The 26,220-nt window shown below is 35.7% G+C and overlaps 1 protein-coding gene across 1 annotated transcript in view; it reads left to right on the top strand.

Moving 5' to 3' along the window:
- The window catches only part of Gpr158 (G protein-coupled receptor 158), a 296,234-nt gene that overhangs the window by 135,492 nt on the left and 134,522 nt on the right, over positions 1-26,220 (top strand). Inside the window, exon 3 of the mRNA XM_048367807.1 lies at positions 17,313-17,415. Coding sequence (XP_048223764.1) covers positions 17,313-17,415 — 103 coding nt within the window. The remainder of the gene's footprint in view (positions 1-17,312; positions 17,416-26,220) is intronic.

Below are 26,220 nucleotides of genomic sequence, written 5' to 3'. Positions count from 1 at the left end.
AAAATTCCTCCAAGTTACTCTCATTTTTTTCTCCTCTCTTCTCTCTCACCTGCCCTTTGCGTGTGAACATAGTATTGAAGGTGCTATTTGTAGAGCTACAATACCGCTCGCTTTCTTGACTTATCCCCAGTGGCCACTTTTAAATACTAATTTTAAAAGGATTAGGGCCGGATCAAATGTGGGAAGGTGTGGAAGGAAGAGAGTAGCAGTTTTTTTCCATGTTCATTCTCCAGGGAGAGTATATTAGGAGGGAAGTCATAGTTTATTTCTTGTTTTCTGAGATTTGGTGGCTTTGGAGACAGGACAATTGTTTTAGGATTAGACCTGAATGCTAAGTAGTTAATTACCAATTCCTGAGATTCTGTTTAAAACTCCAATATACTTTGTTTCATTTAGGATACTTACCATTGAAATGACTATGTGAACCCCTCCCCAACGTTTAGGAAATCTACTGGACTGACCGACTCAGTATGGCAGCTTCAGCAGAAGGCAGTGGGTTGGAGCCAGCAAACAACTTTATGCTCAGGTTCAGCTGCACTGAGGCATTGGGGTGGAGGGTACAATGCCTGTCCTGTCATTCATGCCAAACCACCGAACTCAGGCAATAGAGAATAAGATGTGAAAGGCTTCTGAGATAGACCGATTCTGACACTATAATCAAGGGCAGGGCATACAGGGTAAAAGAAAAGTAGTCAATTTCTCCTTGCACTGAATTTTTCCTTTTTGTCAGGAGGGAACTAGGGTGATACCCTAGCCCGGTACACTAGTGATGCCTTGTCACTAGTTTTGTTGTTAAGAGCAAGGTATGTAGCCACTACTCAGAACCACTCAGGTAACTGCTTCATGACTCTCATTGGTCCCTCCATCAGAAATCCTGGCCCTCCCTACCTAAAGGAGGACTCGATTAGCAGGGGCTTTCAGCCCCAAGCTAGTGACCAGATTGTTTGATGTGTGAGCCACAGTAATCATTAAGTATTTAACTGTTAATCTAGTGAAACCAGAGGATAATGTTAAATCCACCAGCCTAATTAATGAAAATCTAGTATAAGCAAACATGGTGTGCATATCTGTAATTCCAGCACTGAAAAGGCAGAAATAGAATTGTGAGTTCGGGGCCAGGCTGAGCTATAGAGCAAGATGTTGTCTTAAAAATTTCAACAAAATATGGGGCTGGGGATATAGCCTAGTGGCAAGAGTGCCTGCCTCGGATACACGAGGCCCTAGGTTCGATTCCCCAGCACCACATATACAGAAAACGGCCAGAAGCGGCGCAGTGGCTCAAGTGGCAGAGTGCTAGCCTTGAGCGGGAAGAAGCCAGGGACAGTGCTCAGGCCCTGAGTCCAAGGCCCAGGACTGGCCAAAAAAAAAAAAAAAAAAATTTCAACAAAATACACATCCCCCAAAATCTCATAATATAGCCAGCTTCACACAAGCTCAGCACTGTCCCACAATGAAGTAGAATACTTTTTCAAATTGCACTCATCCGAAGATGAATCTTTGGAATATCAAGTAAAAATAAGCAAAGAAAGAATTTCATACACAATTACAGGTTATTTCTTGCCATGCTTTCTTGATTTAAAGTATTTTTAAATTTCTAGAACCTTCTATAGCGTAAGCTTTTATTATGCTTGTATTAGTAACATTTTAATAAAGTTATAATATTAAAAACAAAAGGCAAATGTGGCTTTGCTGATTAATTGGATCTGCTTTTTCAACCATTGGTCTACCAGAATATCAAAGACTCAAATTATACATCCTGAAAAACCTGTCCTGCCATTACCAATCTTGTGCCAGATTAAAGGCACAGGTTCTAGATATTGCTCCCAGTTTCGAGATGATACAGATGACAGTAATGTCATAGTGTGCTAGAAACCACTGAACTTCATCAGTTGATATATGACATATCAGTCTCATGTTTTGCAGATGTATAGGATCAATGCATGGAACAGCATCTATCTATCATCTTATTTTCCTAATTCTTCCTAGAGTTCCTTGTGATTGAGCATGGTCATTTAAAGCATATAAAAGAATCAAATATATTCTCAGAAAAATACATAAATTTATAACAAATGATAAGTACAGGGCTATGAAGTAGATAATTGGCATTGGAAAGTGGTAATTTATACTGTAATATTTCATAAATTTGCTTGTATTTCTCAGTATCCTTGGTATTAAAATATGACTGTGATTATAACTATTCTACAGTTGAACAACCATGTTAAAATTCTGCATGAGTGGGAATCACTGCAACTATCTATAATTTTGTGGAAATAGATTTCTGCTGTTGAGTACCTGGTTCTCCAGTAAAATCCAATCTTTCATTAGAGAGTTAATTTTTGTATTACTTAAGCTTAATATTTAGCATAAATGTAGCTCTTTGTATTTAAAAGTGCTTTGTAATGCAAATTCCCTCTACCCCATTTTTGTAAGGTAGATTTAGCTTATTTAGAGCTCTTGTTCTTATAGTAAATAGAGGCTAAGTTTTTGCTGCAGATCACTGAAAGTTTCCATTACTGAATTTTTTTTAATGATTGAGAAATGGAGGGGGTAACAAGCTTGATTAGAAATGTACAAGAAATGTAACTGTGCATAGGCCCCGAGTCCAAGACCCAGGACTGGCACCAATTTTTTCAACACGTTTCACTGTTCTGTTTTCATACATGCAAATTAACTAGTGGATCATTTTTATCCTTATTCACCCTCTGTTAGCCCTTACTCCTCTCTCTGGTATCTACCTCTGCAATAGAGCTTTGTTTTACTTTTTTTTAGTGTGTATTAAATTATACTAATGAGTCAGAAGTTACATATTTAACCAAAATGTAGCTTCAACAAAGAGAAGCAACCTTTTATTTTCAAGAATCAAGCATAGAAAAGACTTGATGAGAAGGTGGCAATAATACACAGCTTTTTAGGGTGCTCTTAGATAGACTGTATGGGAGGGAAATTCTCCCACAGTGGACCTTCCAGTCAGTGTGGCAGGAGTGGAAGGCTGTCACTACCAAAAGGGAATTGAAGAGGCCCCCTGAGGGAGGGGGTTAGCCTTGTGTATGGCTAACTAGTAGTAGATGTAATTTTGTATTTATGAGATAAATGATTAATTCTATGGCATAGGAAGTATTGCTTTTCCCATGTCATAGGTAAGGAAAATAGGATTTTAAAAGGTAAGTATTTTCTGGGTTCTCTTGATACTAAAGTATATATTTGGAACCTGAATTAATTACAGTATGTATCACTGCAAATTCTCTGATCTTAACAACTAATTCTCCTCCATTACCACTCTCTCGGTGCTTCATCCAAGTCATTGCTAAACACATAGACGAGTATGAAAGCCAAAGGTCTTGGAATGCACTGCCAGAATTAGAGCCTTAGATCTTTGAAAAACATCTTCAACTTTATCCATGTCTTCATGCTTTCTTCATTTTGAAAATAAACCCTGTATTCTACTTTGGTGAAATCCATATATGAGCCTTGTATGTATATTGCAAACCAGGGCAGCAGACATTCTCAAAAAGGAAATGAGAGTACATAAATTTTTTATTCTTAGTGTTCATGTCGATTATTTTTCTTTTTCCTTAAAAAGGCTTTTCTCACTGATTCTACAGCCCAAATGATACCTTTGAGACTGTCTCAGTATTCTTGAACACTTTTCTGAATTTTATGTATTTTATAGGATAATATTTTTATCCTGACTCTATAAAAGCTATTTTATTAAAGGGTAAGGTTATCTGTAATTTTTATTTGGCTGTCCTACTCACAGATACCCCAAAATGTTAAGGAATTTATCTACTTTTCCTAAAATTTATATTCATCATGCAGTCCTAGCTAGTCAGGAGGCAGAGATCTAAGAATCACCGTTCAAAGACAAGCAGCCAGGCAGGAAAGTTCATGAGACTCTTGTCTCCAATAAAGTACTCAGAAAAGGCCAGAAGTGGTGCAGTATCTCAAGTGGTGGAACACTAGTCTTGAGTAGAAAGAGGCCTAGGGACATTTCTGTTTTATGGCTCAGAATTGGGTTTATGTAGCAAATATGTCAAAACATGCTGAAGTCCTATTGTTGAGAGAGTGAATATAATATTTTAAATGTACCATGCCATAAAGAATATTTAGAAGGAACCTGCTTCAATGCTAATATAAGTGATTTTTTTCTTAACCAATATCCAATTGTCTGCACAAACTGAATTTTCCTAGTGCATTAGGAAACACTTTGTTTGCTAAGTATTTACATTTTTTTTCTATTTTGGCAACCCCCTTTTTTTTGTATTCTGACAGTGAAGAAAGGGCACTTAAAAACCTTTAAATCTTTTCTGAACTAACCAGATGAATTGTTTTTCAAAACCTTGAATGTTTTTCATCTGCGAATCATAGCAATTACAGTAATTAAAATGATTTTCTTTACACGTGATCGATAATATTTTATTTCCATAATAAAGGGAAAACTCAGTGCCATTTGGGAGAAGAGCATTTAGTTTTGATTCAGCATTTAATAGACATGATAGTTCCTGACTTATGGTTTAGTCTCATGCCCTTTATTCTTAGCTGATTTGCTAATTACATTGAAAAACCCTCCAAAATTTCACTGGGGAAATGCAAATGTGAATTCAGTTTCTAAATATGTGAGAGGCAGCCAAGTACATGCAAATGCATTCTGAGTTTTACATAATTTTGGTAGAATTGCTTTTAATGTCTAGAAGCTTTCTCCTTAAATATCTGTACACAGATTGCATCTCTGTCATCAAAACTGGAATGTTAAAATGTTATGGCTCTTTCAAGTAAGTCATAATATTAAATAACAGAATTTATATGGTAGGTAAAAAAGAAAGGAACTAAGAGGTTTTTTGATGGGAAAATAGATATCATATCAATTTTATAATGTCTTTATTGAAATGTAAAATTACAAAAAAGCATATAGCCATAGTATTTAGCAAAAATTGCTACAATAAGAATCTCTTATATAGTACTCTTATGTAACTACCACCGAACCCAAGGAGAATGAAAACATTATCAATATACAGATAGCCTTGTACTCACTTCTCCATGATTTTCTCTTTATCCCCTAATTAAACAAATAGTCTATTTTATTTTTTTTCAGTTCTGGGGCTTGAACTCCAGGCCTGAGAGCTGTCCCTTGAGCCTCTTTGTGGTTAAGGATAGTGGTCCACTACTTGAGCCACAACACAACTTCTGGCTTTTTCTGAGTAGTGTACTGGAAATAAGAGTCTCATGAACTTTACTGTCTGGGCTGGCTTTGAATTGCCATCCTCGGATCTCAGCCTTTTGAATAGCTAGGATTATAGGCACAAGCCAAGGGTACCTGAATTAAATATCCTATTTTTAAAAAATATAACATAGTACATTTTTCCAGTGAAATATATAGCCAACAATGTTTTGGGGCTTCTTTTACTACCTTACCGTTACAATTACTGTAGCCCTACAAAGTCTTGATGTAGAATAAATCTTCATTTTTCTTCTGTTCATCTATAAGAGTTTTTCACAGTTCTTTTTATCTCTTTGCATTTCAATATAAAATTTGGATTGAATTAATTAATTAATTCAGAAGTCCTTTATATCCACAGATGAATTTGTGCAAATTTAATATCATGATAATAATTTTCCCATTCATGAACATAGTATGTCTATTTGTTTGTATTGTCTTTAATTTCTCTAAATTAACGATATCTCTCAACCATCCTTCATCCCTTACTTTATATAAACTGAAAGTATATTTTTAGATGTGACAAAGTTTGAACTGTGCTCCTGTCCTTATGAATTGGAATCTTTATTTTTGTAAATGTTCTTTTTAAACTATCGGTTAATATCTTAAGATCTACTCTGACGAGCTGCACAGCTCTCTTTGGTGTGTGTTTGCATGGTCTATTGTTTGCATATATGCCATTTCCATGGCTATATTCTTTCAGGTCTTGCCATTGATTAGAGTGCACAGGCTGGGCTGTCTCTGTTACAATGTTCAAATGCCAGAAAATTAATGTCTCTAGGAATAACTCTTAAGTCACTGTCAGGTGCAATATCACATGACTTTTATTCTAAGTTGACTTTCTACAATTCCTTAAAAGAATTAACACTCATTTGTAAGAATCTCACCTCCCTTAATTAAGCATTGTTGTTTTTATCTTACCTTTTCTTGTTTTCCATATATCCCTCTCTTTTTTCTTATAATTGTTTGTGTGTTTGTGTGTGTGTGTGTGTGTGAGAGAGAGAGAGAGAGAGAGAGACAGACAGACAGAAAGAAAGAAAGAAATAAAGAGGGAGAGAGAGAGGGAGTGTGTGTGTGTGTGTGTGTGTGTGTGTGTGTGTGTGTGTGTGTACTGGGTCTTGTCCTCTCACTCAGTCATTTTTCTTATGGCTGTCACTCTACCCTTTGACCTATGCCTCCAATTGTGGCTTTTTGGTGGTTAAACTGGAGATAAGAGTCTCCTGAATTTGTTTCTCGGAGCACTGAAATTCTCAGATCCCAACCTTCTGAGTAGTTCAGATTATAAGCATTAGTCACCAGCACTCAACTTAGAATTACCTTCTAAATAAAGACTGATATTCTGATATTTGTTTCAGGATCTGTTTCTAATGGGTTCCAAAGTAAGACGGTATGTTTTCAAACTATTTATTTAAAATATTTATGTGGCCTTATATTTGTAGTCAAACTATTTTTGTTTTTGAAGATTTTTGTGTTTTTCGTATAATTTTACAGTGTTAATATTTTCTTTGAAATATTTCGGGCGTATATGTATTATAATTATTGTTATTTCTTAGACTTAAACCTACCATCTGCTTTACAGTTATTTTTATTACTTATTATTAATCTGCCTTCTTTAGAGTTAATAAAAATACTTTCAGTCCTCCATTCTACTATGTGAATTTACTTATTTGTTTATTTTTTGTTTTGTTTTTTACTCTTTTGTACCAGTCCTGGGACTTGAACTCAGTGCCTGAGTACTGTCCCTGAGTTCCTATGCTCAAGGTTAGTGTTTTTCCAGTTGAGCCACAGCTCCACTTTTGGAATTTTTTCTTTTTGGTGGTTAATTGGAGATAAATGCTTCATGAGCTTTTCTGACCAGGCTGGCTTCAAACTACAATTCTCAGATCTTGACCTCCTGACTAGCTGGGACTGCATTCATGAGTCATTGATGCCTGGCTTCTTATGTAAATTTAAAGCTAAGAATTATTTACGAGCACACATTTCAGTTGTACCAGATTTTTGTAATTCATGTTTGCATTATTACCTGGTTTTAAAATGTTTTATAAATTTCCATTGAATTTTTTATTTTTTAACCAAAATATCACATAGAAATCAATACATTACATAATTCCCAGACATACTAATGTTTTCTAGTTATATTTTAGTAATGATTTCTATATTACTTCTAATGTGACAAGGAGTACTATTTCAATACTACTTTGAAATACTTAGCAACTTCAAATTAGATTTATACCTAAGAATTTTCTTTTCTTTGTTGTAATTATAAATGACTTTTCCATTTTCAATTTCAGGTTTCAGATTTGTTGTTAGTATTTATAAATAGAACTGTTTTTGTGAATTTCTTCTATAACTTTTCAATCTATTAAGACTATCTATATCCATTATGCTTAAAATGTTTATTTGCCGTTATATATATGTTTTTTCCTTAATCTTTTAAGAATAATTGTATTGCTACTAAGTTGTTGTACAGAAGGGTTGCCATTTCATAAGTCAGGTAATTTCATACGTCTGGACAGTGTGACCTCTCTTTGCCTTCCTCCAGTTTTCCCCTCTTCCCTGCATACAAGTTGCACAGTTCATTTTCCACATAATGACTACTGAGTACTGTGACTGCATTTACTCACTGTTTTTAAAAAATTACTAAAATATTTTAGAATATTCAGTTTGTTTTTGTTTGGTGAAAATGATTTCTTTGCTCTTTGGTCCTTTCTGTCATTTATTGTCACCACTATCCATTTTATATTTTATACTTTTTAATGTTTTATATTAAATGTTTCCTAAATTGTTATGAGTCGCTTAACTCATGTGTATTAATTTGGTTTAGCTCACACAGGTACCTTTTCCATTGCTTGTTATTCTTTTCAACATTTTTATACTTCTATCTGGACTCATTTGCTATCTTCCTACTAAACTCTCCTTAATGTTTCCTGTAGTATTGTTCTGCTGATCAATTTCTTTTATTTCCAATCTTCCCAGAATGGCTTTATTTCAGTTTTACTATTGACAGTTACTTTCTTCATTTATAAATTCTATATTAGCAGTGATTTTCTTTGAGCACTTTCATAATTATTCCTCAGAAACTGCTGTATACCCCTTCCTCTTCTTATACCCTCTCAAGAAAAGGAGACCACTCCCCTGAATTTGATGTAGATTACTTCTTTGTAGTTCATGTATGCACATATCCTCAATAGTACTTTATAACAGTTTACATGTTCGTGAGTTTTACAAAACTGAAATTAGTTTATGTGTACTCTACAAATTGCATTTTCTAAAAATGTATGAGATCTACTAATTCATTCTCTCTCCCTACTTCTAGTGTTTCATTTGCTATTATATTACAATTTTGTATATACTTAATCAAGACACTTTGAATGCTTCAGAGCAAAACTGCAAGGTGTGTTCACTTTCAATTGTTTTTATCACTGCTGTCTTCGAATGTATATATCAGACTTTAACTTTTCTATTTTAATTTCTATAGTAAGAAGTTTTTCATGTTGTCTTCATAAAAGTAAGAGTAATTAATAAGAAAAGTGCTGTCACTTTCATTAATGCATAGAAAATGACTGGTGAACTAGCAACTTGAGTCATCATACATGGCGCAGTTGTTGAGAGATTGTAGGGTCTTTGGTTAGTAGTACAACAGGAGTGGCAAAGAAACATGTGGATTTTACATTTATCTAGCAGGCAAAGGGATAGAAGTTTGTGAGTAAAAAGTTTCTAATTTAGAATTCTGCAGTTAGGAACTAAGCAGCTGACCTTGACATTTGCACCAGAGTTTTAAAAGAACATTGAGAAGAAAAGTAGAGTAACCGTCAGTGTAAAAACCCCTGTTGGAAGTTCCGAAAAAGGAGTGGCAGTTGCACATTGAAAGGACGATAAAGAAAACAGGAGGAAAATTGAAAAGGAAAGCGAACCTTTCTCGAAGGAGGGAATCATCACAGAATGACCTGAAAAATAATACTGCATAGTGTGACACAGATATTCCTGTGTGTTTGGCAGTGTCAGCGTGGGTAAGGAGAGCTACCTTGCTGGGGACAGTAGATCAAGGCAATGAGCATGTAACTAGAGCTATGAAGAAGCTTAGGTAGTAGATGAAGATGAATTTAGGATTGACAAAAGTTTTACTTTTGTCATTGTGTTTTAACATGGCTGATACATTTACATAGTTAATAATGAGGAAAGCAGTTAATAAAAAGGAAAATTTTCAACAGAAAGGAGGCATTCTTGCTAGATGAAGTCATTAGGAATGTGTTTGAGATGATTAGACCCAAAGGAGGGAGATTAATTAGCTTTAAATGAGAGGTGAGGACAGTTTATGGATGATTTGATAGTTTTCTCAGAAGCAGTGGAAGGAGCTTTTGTGTATTGACTTTTATTCTCATTTCAAAATATTTTACTTAAATTTATCTTGAACTCAGTGATTCATTTCTGCTTGTGTGTAAATAAGACACACAATGCTACAACATTTCTGCTCGTTTTGTATCGTTGGCTATCTTTAAACTAATTGATTTTATGTCTAAAGATGGGATGCTCAAAACCAGACACACATGAGATTTCAATTGTAACTAGAACAGAGTATGTATTTATAGCAGCTCTGCTTTTTCCTCTGCGCTTGTGAGCTGTGATTTCTCTCAGAGCCAGACTATGACTTTGTTCTTTGTTGTTGGAACAAATAGTGTACAGCAGAGATCACTACAGGAGAGCTGAATTAAGTCAAGAATGAAAAGAATGTCCCCAGTGCTCATGAACTAGGACCAAGAGGACCACGGAGTGGGTGTTCGAGGTGGAGCACAGCTCAATCATATTGAGCTTGTGGTTTCCTGGAGAGAAGAGTTTGAAATTTTTAAAGTATCGACCATATTAAGAATTTATACAATATCTTTATGGTTAGTTGAAAATTTGTTTGTTAACTTTTTTCTGTTACTTAAATGTGAACATTTCTTGTACATTCAGTGAGTTATAGAGTTACTAGTTTTGTGTTACCCAACAGGTGTAAAAATTAATAAATATTTTTCTAATAAAAAGATTTTACATTTACCAAGTCTCTGAGGCAATTTCCATAGGCTACATACATGTCGTTTCTGGAGGAACGAGAAAATTGGGCTTGCTCACTGTAACATGCAATCTGACATTTTTCTGAGTCCATTTCAGACTCCAAAAAGCATCTTGCTGCATGTCAGGGTAAAGCTTGCAGCCTTGTAATGTGTTTGAGCCAAATGCTGTGTTGCTGTCCTTGAACCCTGTTTCCTGAGAGCTATCTCCACTTTCCATAATGAGAACACTTCAAAAAAATTAATAATAGAAGAGTGCTTCCTTTTAAAGTTGAACTATATCACAAAAGAAAACATTGCCACTACCTCTAAATTCTGTGCCAATAGATCATGTGTTTTAAACAGGGTTTTGGCACATACTGAATTATAGATATCAGATGGAGTTCGTTTTTGCCCTTGTAGAATACTGTGTTATTTGTTATTCATGAGTTCTTATTTCCTTGGAAAATGGCTTGATGAAATTTGTGGGTGATTTGCATTCTATCAGTGTCCTGAGATCATTCACATTTCCTCTATTCAAGTGATTTCTTTTGCTTTAATAAACTTGCAAGTAGCCGTGGGGAAGAAGACACTGGAAGTTAATCTTAATTGATCTGTTTTCCTTCCAGGTTCTCCAAAACTCATTCCTAAATTGGCAGATGCAACACTTCACAAGCTAGGGAGAAAAACTTAAAAACCAAGCATACAAACAAACTAGCCACTAAATAAAAGCTGCATTTTTTTAAATCCAGAAGACTTGCTTAATACTTCATCTAGCCAGTGTCAAGTTTTCATCTTTATGCTTCCATGGTGTTGCCATCTGTCTTGTCCATGAGACGCTGGAAAGTCACTGCAGCAAGAGACTATCTGGAATTAGATGAGTCTTCAATGACAGTGAGGCAGAGCCATTATTTGCTGGCAAAGGGCAAAATGAATTGCTATAGAAACCCCTTACATTCTTGATTTGGTGTGGAGCTATGCATTTGCACAGGCATTTTTGTATTGAGCCTCCTGAAACATACCAGAGACACAAAGGTTTGCTGTTTTCAGGAAATTCAGGTTGAGAAAGAAATACACATAAGATCTGAGTTGGTGAATTCTGCATAAGGAAGGGAGAATTGCTTAATTAAGTTATTGGTATCAGTACTAAGGCTTGCACTCAGGGCCTAGCATTCACCTTTAACTTTTTCCTCTCAAGGCAAGCACTCTACCACTTGAGCCATACCTCTACTTCCAGCTTTGCGCTTCAAACCTTGATCCTTAGATCTCAGCCTCACAAGCAGGTAGGATTATAGGGGTGAGCCACTGACACCAGGTTTTTGAGTTTTGTTTTTAAAGATTGAACAGTCTGTAACCTCCCTGTACAGTACTTTGACAATAAATAAATATTTTTTTAAGTTATAGGATTTAAATTGAATTTCTTAAAATATATTTCTAATACCTATGTTTATTTTTTATTTCATCTTTTTGGTGGTACTGTGGTTAAGGCTTTGTGCTTGCTAGGCAAGTATTCTACCACGGAAGCTGTGCCTCCAGACCTTCTAATGACTTTTGGGATAGTGTTTCACAGTTTATCCTGGGGCATCCTGGACCATGGTCTTCCTACAAATGTTTTCTATATAGCTTGAATAATAGGTTCTTTCCCCTGCATCCTGCTCTTATTGATGGAAATACAGTCTTGCAAATGTTTTGCCCAAACCTTGAAGTGTAATCTTCCCAACATTCATCTCCTAAATAGCTGGGAGTATATGTGCAAGTCATATCACTGAACTTCATATATATACTTTTTGTTTGTTTGTATTTTGTGTTTTACCGGTCCTGGGGCTTGAACTCAAGGCCTGGGCACTGTCCCTGGGCACTGGGCACTGTCTTTTTGTAATCAAGACGAGCACCCTACCACTTGAGCCACAGCACCACTTAGGGCTTTTTCTGAGTAGTTTACTGGAGCTAAGAGTCTCATGGGCTGCCCAGGCTGGCTTGGACCTGCAGTCCTCAGATCTCAGCCTCCTGAGTAGCTAGGATTACAGGCATGAGCCACTGGCACCCAGAAATATATATTTAAATAAACAGCTTCTCATTTATTTGAGATTTAATGACACAGCAAAATTCATGTAAAATAGTCTACTGCCTAGGACCAAGAAGAATAGAAAAATAAAAGTGTTAGAACAATGAACACGGAGTTTCAAGTGTTCATATACTAGGACTGGCTTCTCATTTATGGACTACAGGGCTCCCCTGTTTCCACTTGTGGAGAACTGCTTCCCCGTTCTCTGTGGAGCTTGTCTGCTCAGGGTCTGCTGGCGCTGCCAGTTGATAGCATTGTGGCTTGGGGAAAGTTACTTTAGCTGTCTTCACTCACTCATATTCTTTAAATGGTGATAGTAGCAGAATTGGAATGGAATTGAATTAGTGTCTGTGCTGCACTGAAATCAGAGTCTGGCATATAGTAAACAATAAATATTAATTGTTAGCTATTTTGTGTACCTTATCAGATGTTATGTCATATAATCTTGCTTAGCATATTTGGTGATCTAATTTCCAAGTATATAAGCAAATACAACCATAACTTTAGGGAGGGAAACACTTGTGAAGGTAAATATTTTAAAATTAAAACATGATCACTGGTAGCTTTAGAAAAAAAGGAAAGAAAACAGACTGTGCCCTTGACAGTATGAGAAAATAGCTATTAAACTTTAGTACCACTGGATAGCATTAGTACATTTCTACATAATTCAGTACCTTTTGTTCAAAGTAATGCTTCTGACTCATGAAGAAGCACATTAAGTTCTGTATATAGTGCTGCGTTCAGAGAGACCAGAGAATGGTTTATATTTTAGGAAGATTATAAAACCAAACATAAAGATTTTGAATTATAAAAAATTTATTATATTTGTATTTTTACCTTTTTACTTCAAATTAGTTTGTCTTCAAAATCATGTGCAAATATGATTTCTTAGGCACAAATATTACTCTTGTTAATGCCAAACAAGACTTCCCTGTATATTTTTTGCTTTAAGCCATTCCACTGCTTGAAACCATAACTGGATAAAAATTTTCAGGACTGTCAAGGTATCCAGGTTTTGCTCTGCAGTTATACAACAGAGAGGTCATGAAGAATGAAAGGCCATTTTGTTCTAAAAATAATTTTGTCATAAAAACACATAGCATGACATTTAAATCTTAACCTATTTAAGGACAGTTCAGTGATGCTAACCATATTCCCAATATTGTATAACAGGTCTCTGGATAGTTTTCATCTTGCAAAATCAATACTTATAACTATCCGATGACTCCTTTTGGTCATTGGTAATTGCCATTTTACTTTCAATTTCTTTGAGTTTCTATAGTTAACTGCATATAAGTAAAATCATACAGAGTTTTCTGTTTGGCTTCAAACCACAACCCTCAAGTTTCAGCCTCACGGGCATGAGTCACTGGTACCTGCCTCCCTACCCCCTTTATTTTTTTCCAATAGTCTTCCTTTTTTGCCTTACTTTCCTAGACTACAAGTACTTCTTATGTAGCTGGGATAAGAGCCTCAAGCATAGATAGTATTACAGACATAGGCCAGCACACATGGCTAGAGCAATTTTTGTAAACTTGATCTTGAAAAGTTTCCATTTGTTTGGGAAGTAACAGGGGTTGTGGAAATAAAGAATGATAGTGGTAGGCAGAACAAGAAAGTATGGAAAGTGCAAATTTATATTCCTTAATACAAAACAATCCAACACCATTTTACATCCCAAGTCATGTCAATTGAGCTTTATTTAAGCTACAGGGTCATGAAGAGAGAGTGAATACAGCAGAAAGATCCACTTTTGTTGATTTAAACTGACTGAATGTTTTTCTTTGTTTCCTTTAGCATTAAGAGAACTTAAGAATAGAACAAAAAAGATTGAGGTAAATAATAATTCATGTTGCTATGTTTTTCCAAAATAAAATTAGGAAACATTTTTTCTAATATTCAAGGAACTTTTTTTTTTTTTTTGGCCAGTTCTGGGCCTTGAACTCAGGGCCTGAGCACTGTCCCTGGCTTCTTCCCGCTCAAGGCTAGCACTCTGCCACTTGAGCCACAGCGCCGCTTCTGGCCGTTTTCTGTATATGTGGTGCTGGGGAATCGAACCTAGGGCCTCGTGTATCCGAGGCAGGCACTCTTGCCACTAGGCTATATCCCCAGCCTCAAGGGACTTTTTAATGGGCAATATTTATCTAATCAACTAGTATACCTTCAGTTTTATTTCAGCTCTAGAGATAGCTTAATAACAGAGAGATACTTTTATTTCAACAAACTTTCAGACTTTTCCTCAAACATTTATAATTCTCATCTGAGTCATTCTAGCACTGTTGAGTCATATCATCAGGAAACCAGTGCTTTTTAAATGAATAACATTAACCTCCAAATTCCAGTGAAGCAGAGGTTTTTAAAGTGCTCTGCTGCAGGAGTGCAATCTAACATTCAGTTTACCTGGATACATATTTGCTGGATGCAACACAAAACCAACTCCACAGGTTATGTTTACAGCATCAAAGGCTACTCAATTAAATAATAAAAATGCCACTAAATTGCTAATTTTAGTGCCCATTCACTCTTCTTTTCCACCTAACTTATTGGCACTTGAAATGTGCCTCAGCCTCTCCAATTACAACTAGTTTATCTAGAGAGCCTGCTTGAAGGTTCTGGTGGAGAAACACAGCTACTCACATATCTTTTGACTGAATTATGGTCATCTTCTTTTGGAGGCCACCCGATATAAACTAACAAGCAGCTTCAGGAGGGAGTAGTGAGGAAGTAAGTCAAGGAAGGGATAGCTACCCAGCCAATCTACTCAGATGCATCAGCCATGGTATTCAGTGGAGTGACCAGTGTGGTAGCTGGACTACTTGCAGGGAAACTGCAAGGGCGAGTATTAGAGTTGAACTCAGGGCCTTGCACTTGCTAAAGAAGTGGTTTTCTACATTTTTGTTTTTAGTTATTTTTCAAATAGAGTCTACTGCTTCTGTGAGGGTAGCCTCAAACTGCACTCCTCCTGCTTTCATGTATTGGTAGTATATTACAGGCATGTGCCAAAGCTTACTTTCATATCTTTGGTCTTGCTTTCTTCAGTCTGTAGGCATTCTCTTAGTGACTTACTCTTATTTGATTATAGATTTAGTTATCGTTTTTATTCAATGGCTTTCAAATTATACAACCTGGACATTTCCCCTAGACTTTGTACTAGTTTATTAACCTTGTTTCTTGATATCTAGATTAAGCTTCAACTAGATCCTTCCACACTTACCTTTTACAACATGTGCTTTCAGTCTTTTCCTATAATTCAATCTACTTGCAGCTTTTCCCCAGTAAGATGAGGGCAACTCCATCCTAAGATGGTTCAGGCCAAAGTTTTTGGCTTTATTGTTTGCTCTCTTCCTTTTATACCCTGTATTTAACCCATTAGGGCATCTCCATGGCTTTACTTTCAACCTACAACTGAGGCTGGTTGAATGAGAGTTACCATAAATTGGAAAAACAAGGCCTAGAAAAGCTAAGAAAACAAGCATAAATTCACAGTGACTGGAAGTGAAAGTCAGAATTGAAATCTACTAACCATAAGTAATATGTTCTTTCCATAATACTAGTACTTCTACATTGTAAGTATCATAAGTTAGCTGATTTACATCGTTCAGAGATATGATTCAACCTACTACAATAATTGGATATTTATAAACAATTTTTATTTCAGTGAGGTCTATAAGAATTCTTTGTGCACATGGAAGTTATTTTGTAAATACTTGATAACTCAGTTGAATTGAGTGGTACACACATACCATTTTATTTTGCTTTGGATCAAGAATTATGTTTTTAGTTATAAGGTATAATTGGATATAAGTGTATGAAAAGAGATATGTTCATAAAATAAAATTAACAAGAAGGACCTTTCCAAAGATCCTTTTCAAAGATTCCTTGCTATATCTCACTTTAGAAAATGTATTATCTCTCAGAACCTATTTTCTGTTTGTTGGAGTTTCATATATGTAATATTAATCTTGATAACAATCATTTAAGTTTAAGCATACAACTTGATAATAATCATTTAAGGTTAGCTAAGTGCACAACTATTATTTAAGTTATTTAGAGTTTTTTCTCAAAGGCCTTTCTGTGAGGTCATCTTATAGCTTTTAAATCTCCTAGATCCTAAATTCTTTAAGATTATAGTGGGTAACGGGCAAAGGGATGGGGTTTTGGTAGAGATAATAGAAAATTATTTGTGTTGAATAGATTCTCGAAACACTGGTTTTACTTATGTAATATTCATAATTTATCTGATGTTATGACTTGCTTATATAATTAAATCAGGCAAAAAATGAAGAATGATAAACTGAATTTTACTTGGGTTGGTGATTTTGTTTAAGAAGACAAGATTACATTTTCCTAGAGATGTCTGTTATCTATTGGTGTGAAATATTTACAAATCTGCTCATGGCTTTTCTTTTATGCACGTGTAGACAGCTTTTCTACCTATGAAAAAGATTTTTAACTACAGAGACTTTGGGATCCTTAACTCATCTGTATTTGTCTCCATTTGCATTTTAAAATGACTTGTTCTAACAATTTTGTTTTAGTTTATTCCAAGGATGAATATTTAATTCAGAAGAGCGATTTCTGTACCTCAACTTCCATCTATCTGTTTATCTACCTATGTGCCCTAGCTTTGACAGAATATTTGTAAGCGATTACTTCTATAATATGACTTTATGGATGTTTTCTTAAAGCAACCAGATAATCTGTAAAGCATCAAAAACAAAACTAGGTCTACTAATTGCCCTCGGGCAACTGAATGAGTTAAAGGTAGATAGCAATTGCAGCTGTGATGATCTATATTTAGAAAACAAACTGAATTTGTTATTTCTAAAAAAAAAGTCTGTTAGCAAACAAACCTAAAATAAAACTTCAGAAAAGAGACGTTTTATTTCTGGAAAAGATGTTAGTTCGGTTAGCATTTCCAGTGATAGATATGTGTGAGTCTGCATAAACTATGAAATAAACTATGATCGACTATGACTATATTGCTGTGTTTCCTTTTTCATAGTGTATGCCAATTAAAGGTCTCGGATTTGTACTTGGAGCCTATCAGTGTGTTTGCAAAGCGGGCTTCTACCACCCTCGAATCTTCTCAGTGAACAACTTTCAGAGTAAGTGCCTTTAGCTTCTGTGCATGTATATGTAAACACATGACCCAGAGTCTTGATACCTAAATTCTCTTGAGCCATTTCAGAATTCTATCATGAATCCTCATTCATCTGTCATTCTTTGATCATTTAAGGAATTTTAGTTTTCTTTTGTCATTTGTAATGCTCTAGAATACCATGAAAAGATGTGCCTGTTTTTATGTATATTTTACTTTTAAAAACCTGAAAGTATGTAGGTATTGGGTAAGAGAATTTGGGATTATTATTTGAAGTTTACTGCAAACAATTCCTGCAATTAATTTTGCCAGTGTTTTCGTTTTATTTATTTGTCAATGAGCTGATCTGTTAGTTTTCTAAATTGCACGAAAAGCTACCTACATACAAGCAGCTTAAGGTTGCATAAAATTACTGTCATGCAGTTTCCATTGTTGAGGTTGTGAGTCATGGCATCGCCAAGCCCTGCGCTCAAGGTCTCCATGTTACACTCAAGTATCACCTGATGTGATCTCTCAGGGCCAAGGGTGCATTTTAGGGCTTCACCAGATTATTGGAAGAACTCAATCTCTTACTGGGATCTGAGGCTTGAGGTCCCCATTTTTAGGCTAGATATCTCCATGTTAGCTACCAGACCCTTTTACAACATAGATGCATACTTCTTAAGAACCAAGCTTCCTGAAGAAGCTCCCCAACCTGCCAACATGTCATGAATCATAACCATCGGAGCTGGGCACTGGTGGCTCAGGCCTGTCATCCTAGCTTCTCAGAAGGCTGAGATCTGAGGATTATGGCTCAAAGCCAGCCAGGGCGGGGAAGTCCACGAGACGCTTATGTTCAATTAACCACCAGAAAACTGGAAGTGGCACTGTGGCTCAAGAGCTCAGGGACAGCCCCCAAGCCCAGAGTTCAAGCCCCACACCTGACAATAAATAAAATTTAAAAAACAAATAAATAAATAGACATGGGAGTGTCTATCCTATTTTGCCATAAATGTATAACCAAAGGAGAGAATAGTCCATCATACTTACATGTTCACCCACTCCCAAAGTGGAGTAGTTATATAGTGTTTATATTCCAAAAGTGAAATCGAATCATCTAGTTACCTTATTCCTATTCCAAAAAACTGTTATGATTTAAATTTTTTTCTATCTGTAGAGAACACAGTATTTCTGTATGCAATAGTGTTTTTTTCCCTCTCTTTTAAGAAACATTATTCTTGATCTTGAGACTATATTGAACTTTTATATTGAACTAGTTCCTCGAGATGTGGAACTTTTTTTTTTTCTATCAATCATGTGTTTCAGAGTTTAGCTTTTCCTCTGAGTAATAGTTGTGGGTAAGATTTTAAAATGACCTCTCAGATTGGACTTCCAATATACTTCAGAATCTATTCTCCTTAAGTAGGAGGGAGGCCTGTCAATACAAATGGTTAGTTGCTTCCTTGCTGAGGGATATTTTGTAGGTCCGTTTTAGCATACAGAAGGTGAATGTGGCTTGTGAAAAATGAGGGAGTGGAGGAGAAAAGGAAAAGAGAGAGACATACAGGGAGTCAGAGAGAGAGAGAGAGAGAGAGAGAGAGAGAGACTGAAAGATTCTATGTTGGGCTTGAAGAAGCAAGCTACCTTATTGTGAGAAGACCGTGGGGTAGGGACTTCATCACCATAAACTCCACTTTCAGTTAGTATGAAAACAGGGACCTCAGTCTCACAATGTCAAGGAAGTAAATGCTCCTAGTAACTGGAATGCACTTGGAAGTGGACCAAGAACTCCCAATGAGAACTGGACAGCCAAAATCGATTCCACGTAGGAGGGACTATCACTAGAGAATGCAGTTAAACTATGCCCAACTTTGAACCAATAGAAACTAGAAAATAGATGTAATCTATCACACAGCTGGAGAAAGAACACAATTGCAATGATGATGGTATGTATTCAGGAAAGTTGGACTTTTCAGTATATCAAACCATGACAATGCCAAAGCTGCTGTGGCATTCTTCACAGTTAGGGGCCAGTCATAACATATGATTCATAACCCTGAAGGATTAAGGGGATAGGTTTTAGCTTCTGTTCTGTGAAGGTATTTTGTATCTGGTTTACCCACATTTGTTCTCAGCTCCCACTATGTGACTGAAATAAAACATCTAAATATTGTAGAACCAGAGAATGTGCCATTTGCTTGTAACACCACCATGAGAAACTGGTTAACTTTTAACAAGTTATCTTTATTTGATTTACACATTCCTACTCTCTTTCCTTATTTTAAAAGCCATTGGGTTTAAAAGAAAACTGGACCTACTCTATGAAAAGTCTGCTTGTTTGCTTTGTTGTTTTTGCTTTTGCTTTTTTATTGTTTGTAAGTCTTACCCCACATTATATACATTACAGCCTTAGAAAAGAGAGCATAGTTTTCAGAATTAGCAAAAAAAATGTATAATGGAGTATAGCTTTGATCTCACTACATACTTAAATATGGCTGACCTTCCTCTGTGACAGAGTAGAGAGCTACGTATTGCTATAATCTTAGATCAGTAAAGTGCTTGTAGACCAAATATATCTTTCCTGATCACCTTGTCAAATAGCATGAAGATCCAACTTCTTGTCCTAAATCACTTCTTGTCCTAAAGAAAAAGTACAACAACTTGACTAAGAATATGACCTATAATACATCAGGACTGTCAGCCAAGGACTATACCAAAATTTTTATATTTCTTGTTTATTTCTAGGATATATCACAAATCTCTGCATGGAGATATGTTGTCATTTAATAATAGCATCCAGAAAAATTACACTGACAGTTATTTGCATAATTTCTTGAGGAGGCATGCATGAAATAAGAAATGACCACATGTAGCCCTGAGGCAAAAAGTAAGAATACATCGGAGCTAGGTGCTGTGGCTCATATGTATAACTCAGCTATGCTTGGCTCAAAGCTAGCCTATGCAACAAATAAAAACCCCATCTCAATTAACAAGCCAGAAATGATATTGCATATTTTTAATCCTAAGGATTCTGGAAGTGTTAATTAGAGGATGAAATTTCAGATCATTCCTGGGCAAAATGTTTGAGATCATTTCTGAAAAATAAAGTGAAAATAGTTAGCAGTGTAGCTTAAATGAAAATGTTTCTTTGACAATAAATATTTATTCAAAAAATAATAAAAAAGAAAGAAAAAAGAAAATGTTTCTATCTGTCTAGCAGGTTCCAGGCCCTAAATTCAGTCTTAGTACTTGGAGAAAAGCATTGGAGACGGAAAATATGAGATAACGTGTAATGCTTCCAGAGTCCATTGCATATAATAAGGATTCAAATATATATTTATTACATATATATGTATATACACACAAACATATGCAAGTGTTAATGATATACATGGAGCTAATCCTTAAGCTCCTTCCCCAATCCCAATATTTCAAATATTTTATCACATTAAGTATCATAGCTTAAATACCTGGTTACTTTTGCTAGCTGTTTTGGAGAAAGACTTCTCCATGTATTGGAAAGATGGCTATGGCACCAAAACTCTATAGCAAGCACAGTGGCACAGCACCGAGAAGAGCAATGGCAAGGAAGAGCCTTGGGGGTTAAGAGGCAATGGGAGGAAAATGGTTAGCTTGCCTACTAGGTAAAGTTCACCTACTTATAATGTAAGTCTGGAAAAACACTCCAATTCCCCACATCTCTTGCGGTTTTGTATCTACTTTGGAGCGGATAGCTAGGCTTTGGTGCTGATCTCCTAGAGAAAATGCAAATAGGGAGGTTGAAGTCGTTTGCTAAAATGTCAAGTGATTTTTTAAAAAAATCCTTACTTAGTTCTAGGCCCATAGTAAACAAGTAAAGACTAACAGGTACATATTCAGATGGCATGATTTGAAATTGAGCTGACAACACAGATCCCTTCTCAGCATCTCCTTGACATTGGTGTGCACACGTGAGCTAATTGGATCTGACACCCCACAAGCAGCAGGACTCAGGATAACCCAGTGTTGATGTAGCATGTTCACTTCCAGGCTAGTGACATACAGGCTGGTGACAATCTCATCATCGTCCTCAAATTTGCCTTTCTTAGGTTGGATTCTGTCTCCAGCGAAAACTCTTCTCTCTTATTGGACATACTAGCAGTCTTTGAGTTGATTTTTCTGCCTTTTGGATTCACTTCAGCTTGTCCATATTTCTAGATAAATCCCAATTAACAAATAACCCCTAGCTACTAATAATAATTTCTATATTCTCAACTGTAATGTCTTTTTGTGAGAGGAGTATGGTAGGGGAAAAGAGGCAAAATTTAGAGACTTTAAAGCTGTGTCATTTGGGAAGATATTCCTTGAAAGAGACAGATGTAGGGACGCTGAGCTAACCTGGGTTTGGGCTGATCATCTTTTTGTCATGTGTGGATTCCACCCTTCCTCTCTCTCTCTGTTGCCATGGCTAGAGAGCTGGCGATGTTTGGCTTTCTTCAGACAAGCCATTAGATAAAAACATTGCATCACTCTTAAGTCTTCCAGTATTGACCATTATAGTGTAGTTTTGATGAAGATAACACTTCCAGGGACTCACAAACAAGTGTTTGTGGCTGAGATACAGTATCTTTGAACTATCCTCAAATGCTTTAGAAAAAAATAGTATGCATGTAAAATTGCAAACACTTATCAAGAGAATGTGACTGACAACAATAGCAAGAAATATGAGTAAAGATATATGACATTTCTATGTAATACTCCAAAGTTTTTCCTGTAAAATTTAATTTATATCAAAATTAAAACTTTAGAAAAGTGTCTTATTACAAAACTTACTATCTCTTAATTCAGAGGACTGAAATTTTTCAGTAAATGTAAAAGGGTACATTAACTACAAAGGAAATTCATAACTCTTATTTTTAAATAATTAATATCTAATTTAAATACTTTAATATTTAAATATTTACCATTTAGTATTTGAAGTATTAAATAACAAAATATTTAAAATAATATTTAACACATTAAACTAATATAAATCCATATACTTAACATAATTAGATATTTTAAATAGTTAATGTATGAAATGTTATCTAGAATTTTTCTTACATGATACAATATATTTATCAAAGAAACATGGAAATGGGTAGAAATGTAGGAATTGAAATGTAGAATTGATACTTTATTATTTACTTATTTCTACTTTGTAGTTTCTGTATCAATGTCTGTATAGCATCTTTCTAAAAACCATGATATCGGGCTGGGGATATAGCCTAGTGGCAAGAGTGCCTGCCTCGGATACACGAGGCCCTAGGTTCGATTCCCCAGCACCACATATACAGAAAACGGCCAGAAGTGGCGCTGTGGCTCAAGTGGCAGAGTGCTAGCCTTGAGCGGGAAGAAGCCAGGGACAGTGCTCAGGCCCTGAGTCCAAGGCCCAGGACTGGCCAAAAAAAAAAAAAACAAAAAAAAACCATGATATCACTGGGCATCAGAGGCTCACGCCTGTAATCCTAGCTACTCAGGAGGCTGAGATCAGATTCTGGTTTGAAGCCTTCCCAGGCAGGAATGTCTGTGAGACTACCCCGCCACCTCAAAAAAAAAAGAAATCCCAAAATGGAGCTATGGCTCAAGTGGTAGACCACTAGCCATGACCAAAAAAAGTTCAGGGACAGCACTCAGGCCCTGAGTTCAAGCCCTAAGACTGGCACACACATACATAAACTTTGTATTATATACAGAAGTTTCCTTGCATATAATTTTAATGTTTTCAGAGAATTCCATTGAATAAATGAGACTTTCTTAACTACGCTGTTAAAAATTAACTACTTTCTACAAATATGAAATACTCATTTAAAAAATCTAGTGTTCTCATATTCTTCTGTTTTCATTGTAACAAAGTGAAAGTAAGTATGTAGGTTACCACACTGTTCACAAATACTTACAATTTGTTTGGCAGGCTCATGCTTACAGTTAAATGCTTAGGTTGCTCAAAAATTCTAGAAATTCTCTTCTAATCTTTTCCTAAGACCCTTCTCTATATTAGTGTTAAAGGTGGCATAGTTGATACCTATTTATGGAAACAAAGCGCTCTTGTTTCCAAAACAACTGTGTATGTGCCAGTTGTCTTCCAGAAGTTTTTGTTTTATCTGAAAACTCCAAGTATTCTCTTCAAGTCTTCAAGCGTTAGCAAGGCAGATCAGCACTCCCGTATGGAGGAACTGATATGTGCAAGTCAGATTATCACCCATCGTGGTTTCTACACATTGTTGCTTATAGTTCCAAAGTCATTTGTAGTAACCTCTATTCTTAGTATATTTTCTAGCATCTTGAAAAATACCATTTTGAATGAATGACTCAAACTAGGTCTGAAATGTTTTCAATAAAATATTTGTATTGCATAACATTTTACTCTCTTGAGAGAATACCTTCATTATTCATAATTGTTTACTAAGTATTCAATATGTCTAAAACATATTTGGTGCTGAGATACACAAATAATGCCACCTGTCCTCAAAGAATGTAAAATATTAAATGATCATAAGTTTATGTGACATCCTAAAGGTGAACAAAAGGTTCATTATTATTACATGGTAGTTGTATGATTTATATGAGCTTATATTCCTTTATCCTAAATAGAGAACTTGGGCATACATTCATAAACTATTTTTGGAATGTAATATTAATTTAATTTTATTTGAGTCCTACAGAAAGCCCTTCAATGTGAAAAACCATATCTTTAATTTTAGTTGCTTGCTTGACCTTTAGAAAAAAAATACTTAAAAAAATCATTTTTTGTGTCCTTTATAGAACCGTGTATGTGTTGGGGGTGGGCAGTCTTTCCTTTTTTGAAGAGAATTTTGCCTTCATTTCCTTAGTTTGCAAATAAAGCTGAGTCGATTGCTTTTTTGGTGACTCATAGAGGAGACCAATCCCTATCCTCTTCTGACTCCTCTTTGGCTTCCAACTTGCTGGGGCAGCAGCAGCAGTTACAAATGTAGATAGATCAGCCAAGTAGGCTTTGCCAAAGTATAGTCAGTCTCCACAGACCGAACAAGGACCTTCTTGTACCCACTGTTATAATGAGACACTGAGACAATATTCAAGTAACCAATCCACTAACCAATGCACTACAACGCAGGCAATGTTGTAGACACTCTCCCGGAAGTGAGGAGGCGGGCTTCCTCTTCACTGTCCAGCCCTTTTCAAACCCTGGCTGGAACGTCAGCCCGCAGGAGAAGGGGTGGGGCCTGGTGAGCTGTGTGGCCTTCCTGGCTCTCACTTGGGGGCCAGAATTTAATAGCTGCACAACACTCGGGACTTCAGTGGCGCTCTGGAGATTTTAGGGGTCAGGGCAGAAAGAGGTCTCCTTACGCTCAACCCAAGGTTCCAGATGGACACAGTAATTTCACATGGAGCAATAGCACCGGCACAGGGGCCATTGGTTTATCCTCTTGATAAACCAAAACTCCACATCTTCCCAGAGGCAACAGTCTCTTTATGCTTTACTAAAAGTAGTTTTTAAATATACTCATCATCCATGTTAAACAAACACTTTTCTTCTTCCAGTGTTACCAAAGGAGATATAAAGAACTCTCAGAGTTAATTGCTCTAACTACTATTGATTACCTTCAAGTCTGACTTGGGCTGTATTTGAATCAAGTTTGTACAGAGGAAAGTAGAGCACAAAACTAACATTCTTTTTTTCATTTGCTACATACTATTACTATTAATCGTGAGATTTTCATACTTTTTCAATTCAAGGGAACATTTATTGAAATAACATTCATTTACCACCTACTTAGTCCTTAATCCCCAGCAAGCTAATTTTAAATCTGCATTAGTCTTTGGAATGTATCACCATAAAGGTCATGGGCTTAAATTCATGAACTCTCTTAGCCTTTTCTAGGGACATCATATTTAGTCACATTCCTACAGTTCCCAGTAAATCCTAGTTTTCTCTTATGACACTGTAAATACTTCTATTTGTACAGTATTCTTCATATTCCCCAATCATTCCCTACAAAGCTCTCTGAAGTTCTTTCTCTAACACTGATTTAGCTTCTATAGTCCCTGTCTTATATTACTTCTTTTTAAAAAAATTATTTCCCTTGAATTATTTTTCCTGAGTTTTATTTCAAATTTAAGTCATCTGAAATTGAGTGTAACATTTCCATACAGCTCTTCCCTAACTTTCTTTTTCCTAATAATTTTTTTCTGAAGAGTAGGAGCTCTTTTAAGCCATCCATGGATTTCTAATTTATTTTTCAATCTCCCACATTTGGAGAAAAAGAAATAGAGCCAATCACTGTGATTTATATAAATTATCTAATTTAATTATCATAGTAATTCTTATTCTATCAGCAAGTAAATGAAATGGCCAAAGAGTTGTCTAATGTCAGAGCTATTTAAAAGTGGGAAACATGTCTGTTTGTGATTCTAAAATCCATTTATTTTTCGTTATGTAACAAAATGAAGACTATTAAATAACAATGTATCCTGAGTTATCAAAGAAAATATTCAATATGTTTTGTTGTTATATTTACTGTAGAAGGAAAGTAGTCAATTGTAGAAAAATTGTGAAACTTTAACAAGGGTTGATAGAAAAAAATTCTGCTAAATATCATTATTAAAATGCTATTATCTGGGAGAACTTCTTTTCTCAATTATTCAATTAACCAAAATTCTTTTTTGTACCAAACTGAGTACATATTAACTCCTGTCTTTTATATTGAATTCGTATTTAGAAATAGCTGGGAAAGTTTTTTGTTTGTTTGCTTGTTTGGATTTATTTGCTGGTCCTAGGTTTGAACTCTGGATTTGAGCTCTGTCCCTGAGTTCTTTTGCTCAAGGCTAGCAC

Source organism: Perognathus longimembris, chromosome 18 (genome assembly GCF_023159225.1).
Source record: "Perognathus longimembris pacificus isolate PPM17 chromosome 18, ASM2315922v1, whole genome shotgun sequence".
Lineage (NCBI taxonomy): Eukaryota > Metazoa > Chordata > Mammalia > Rodentia > Heteromyidae > Perognathus > Perognathus longimembris.
Note: the sequence above shows the minus strand (reverse complement) of the source record. Positions and strands in the feature narration are given on the sequence as shown.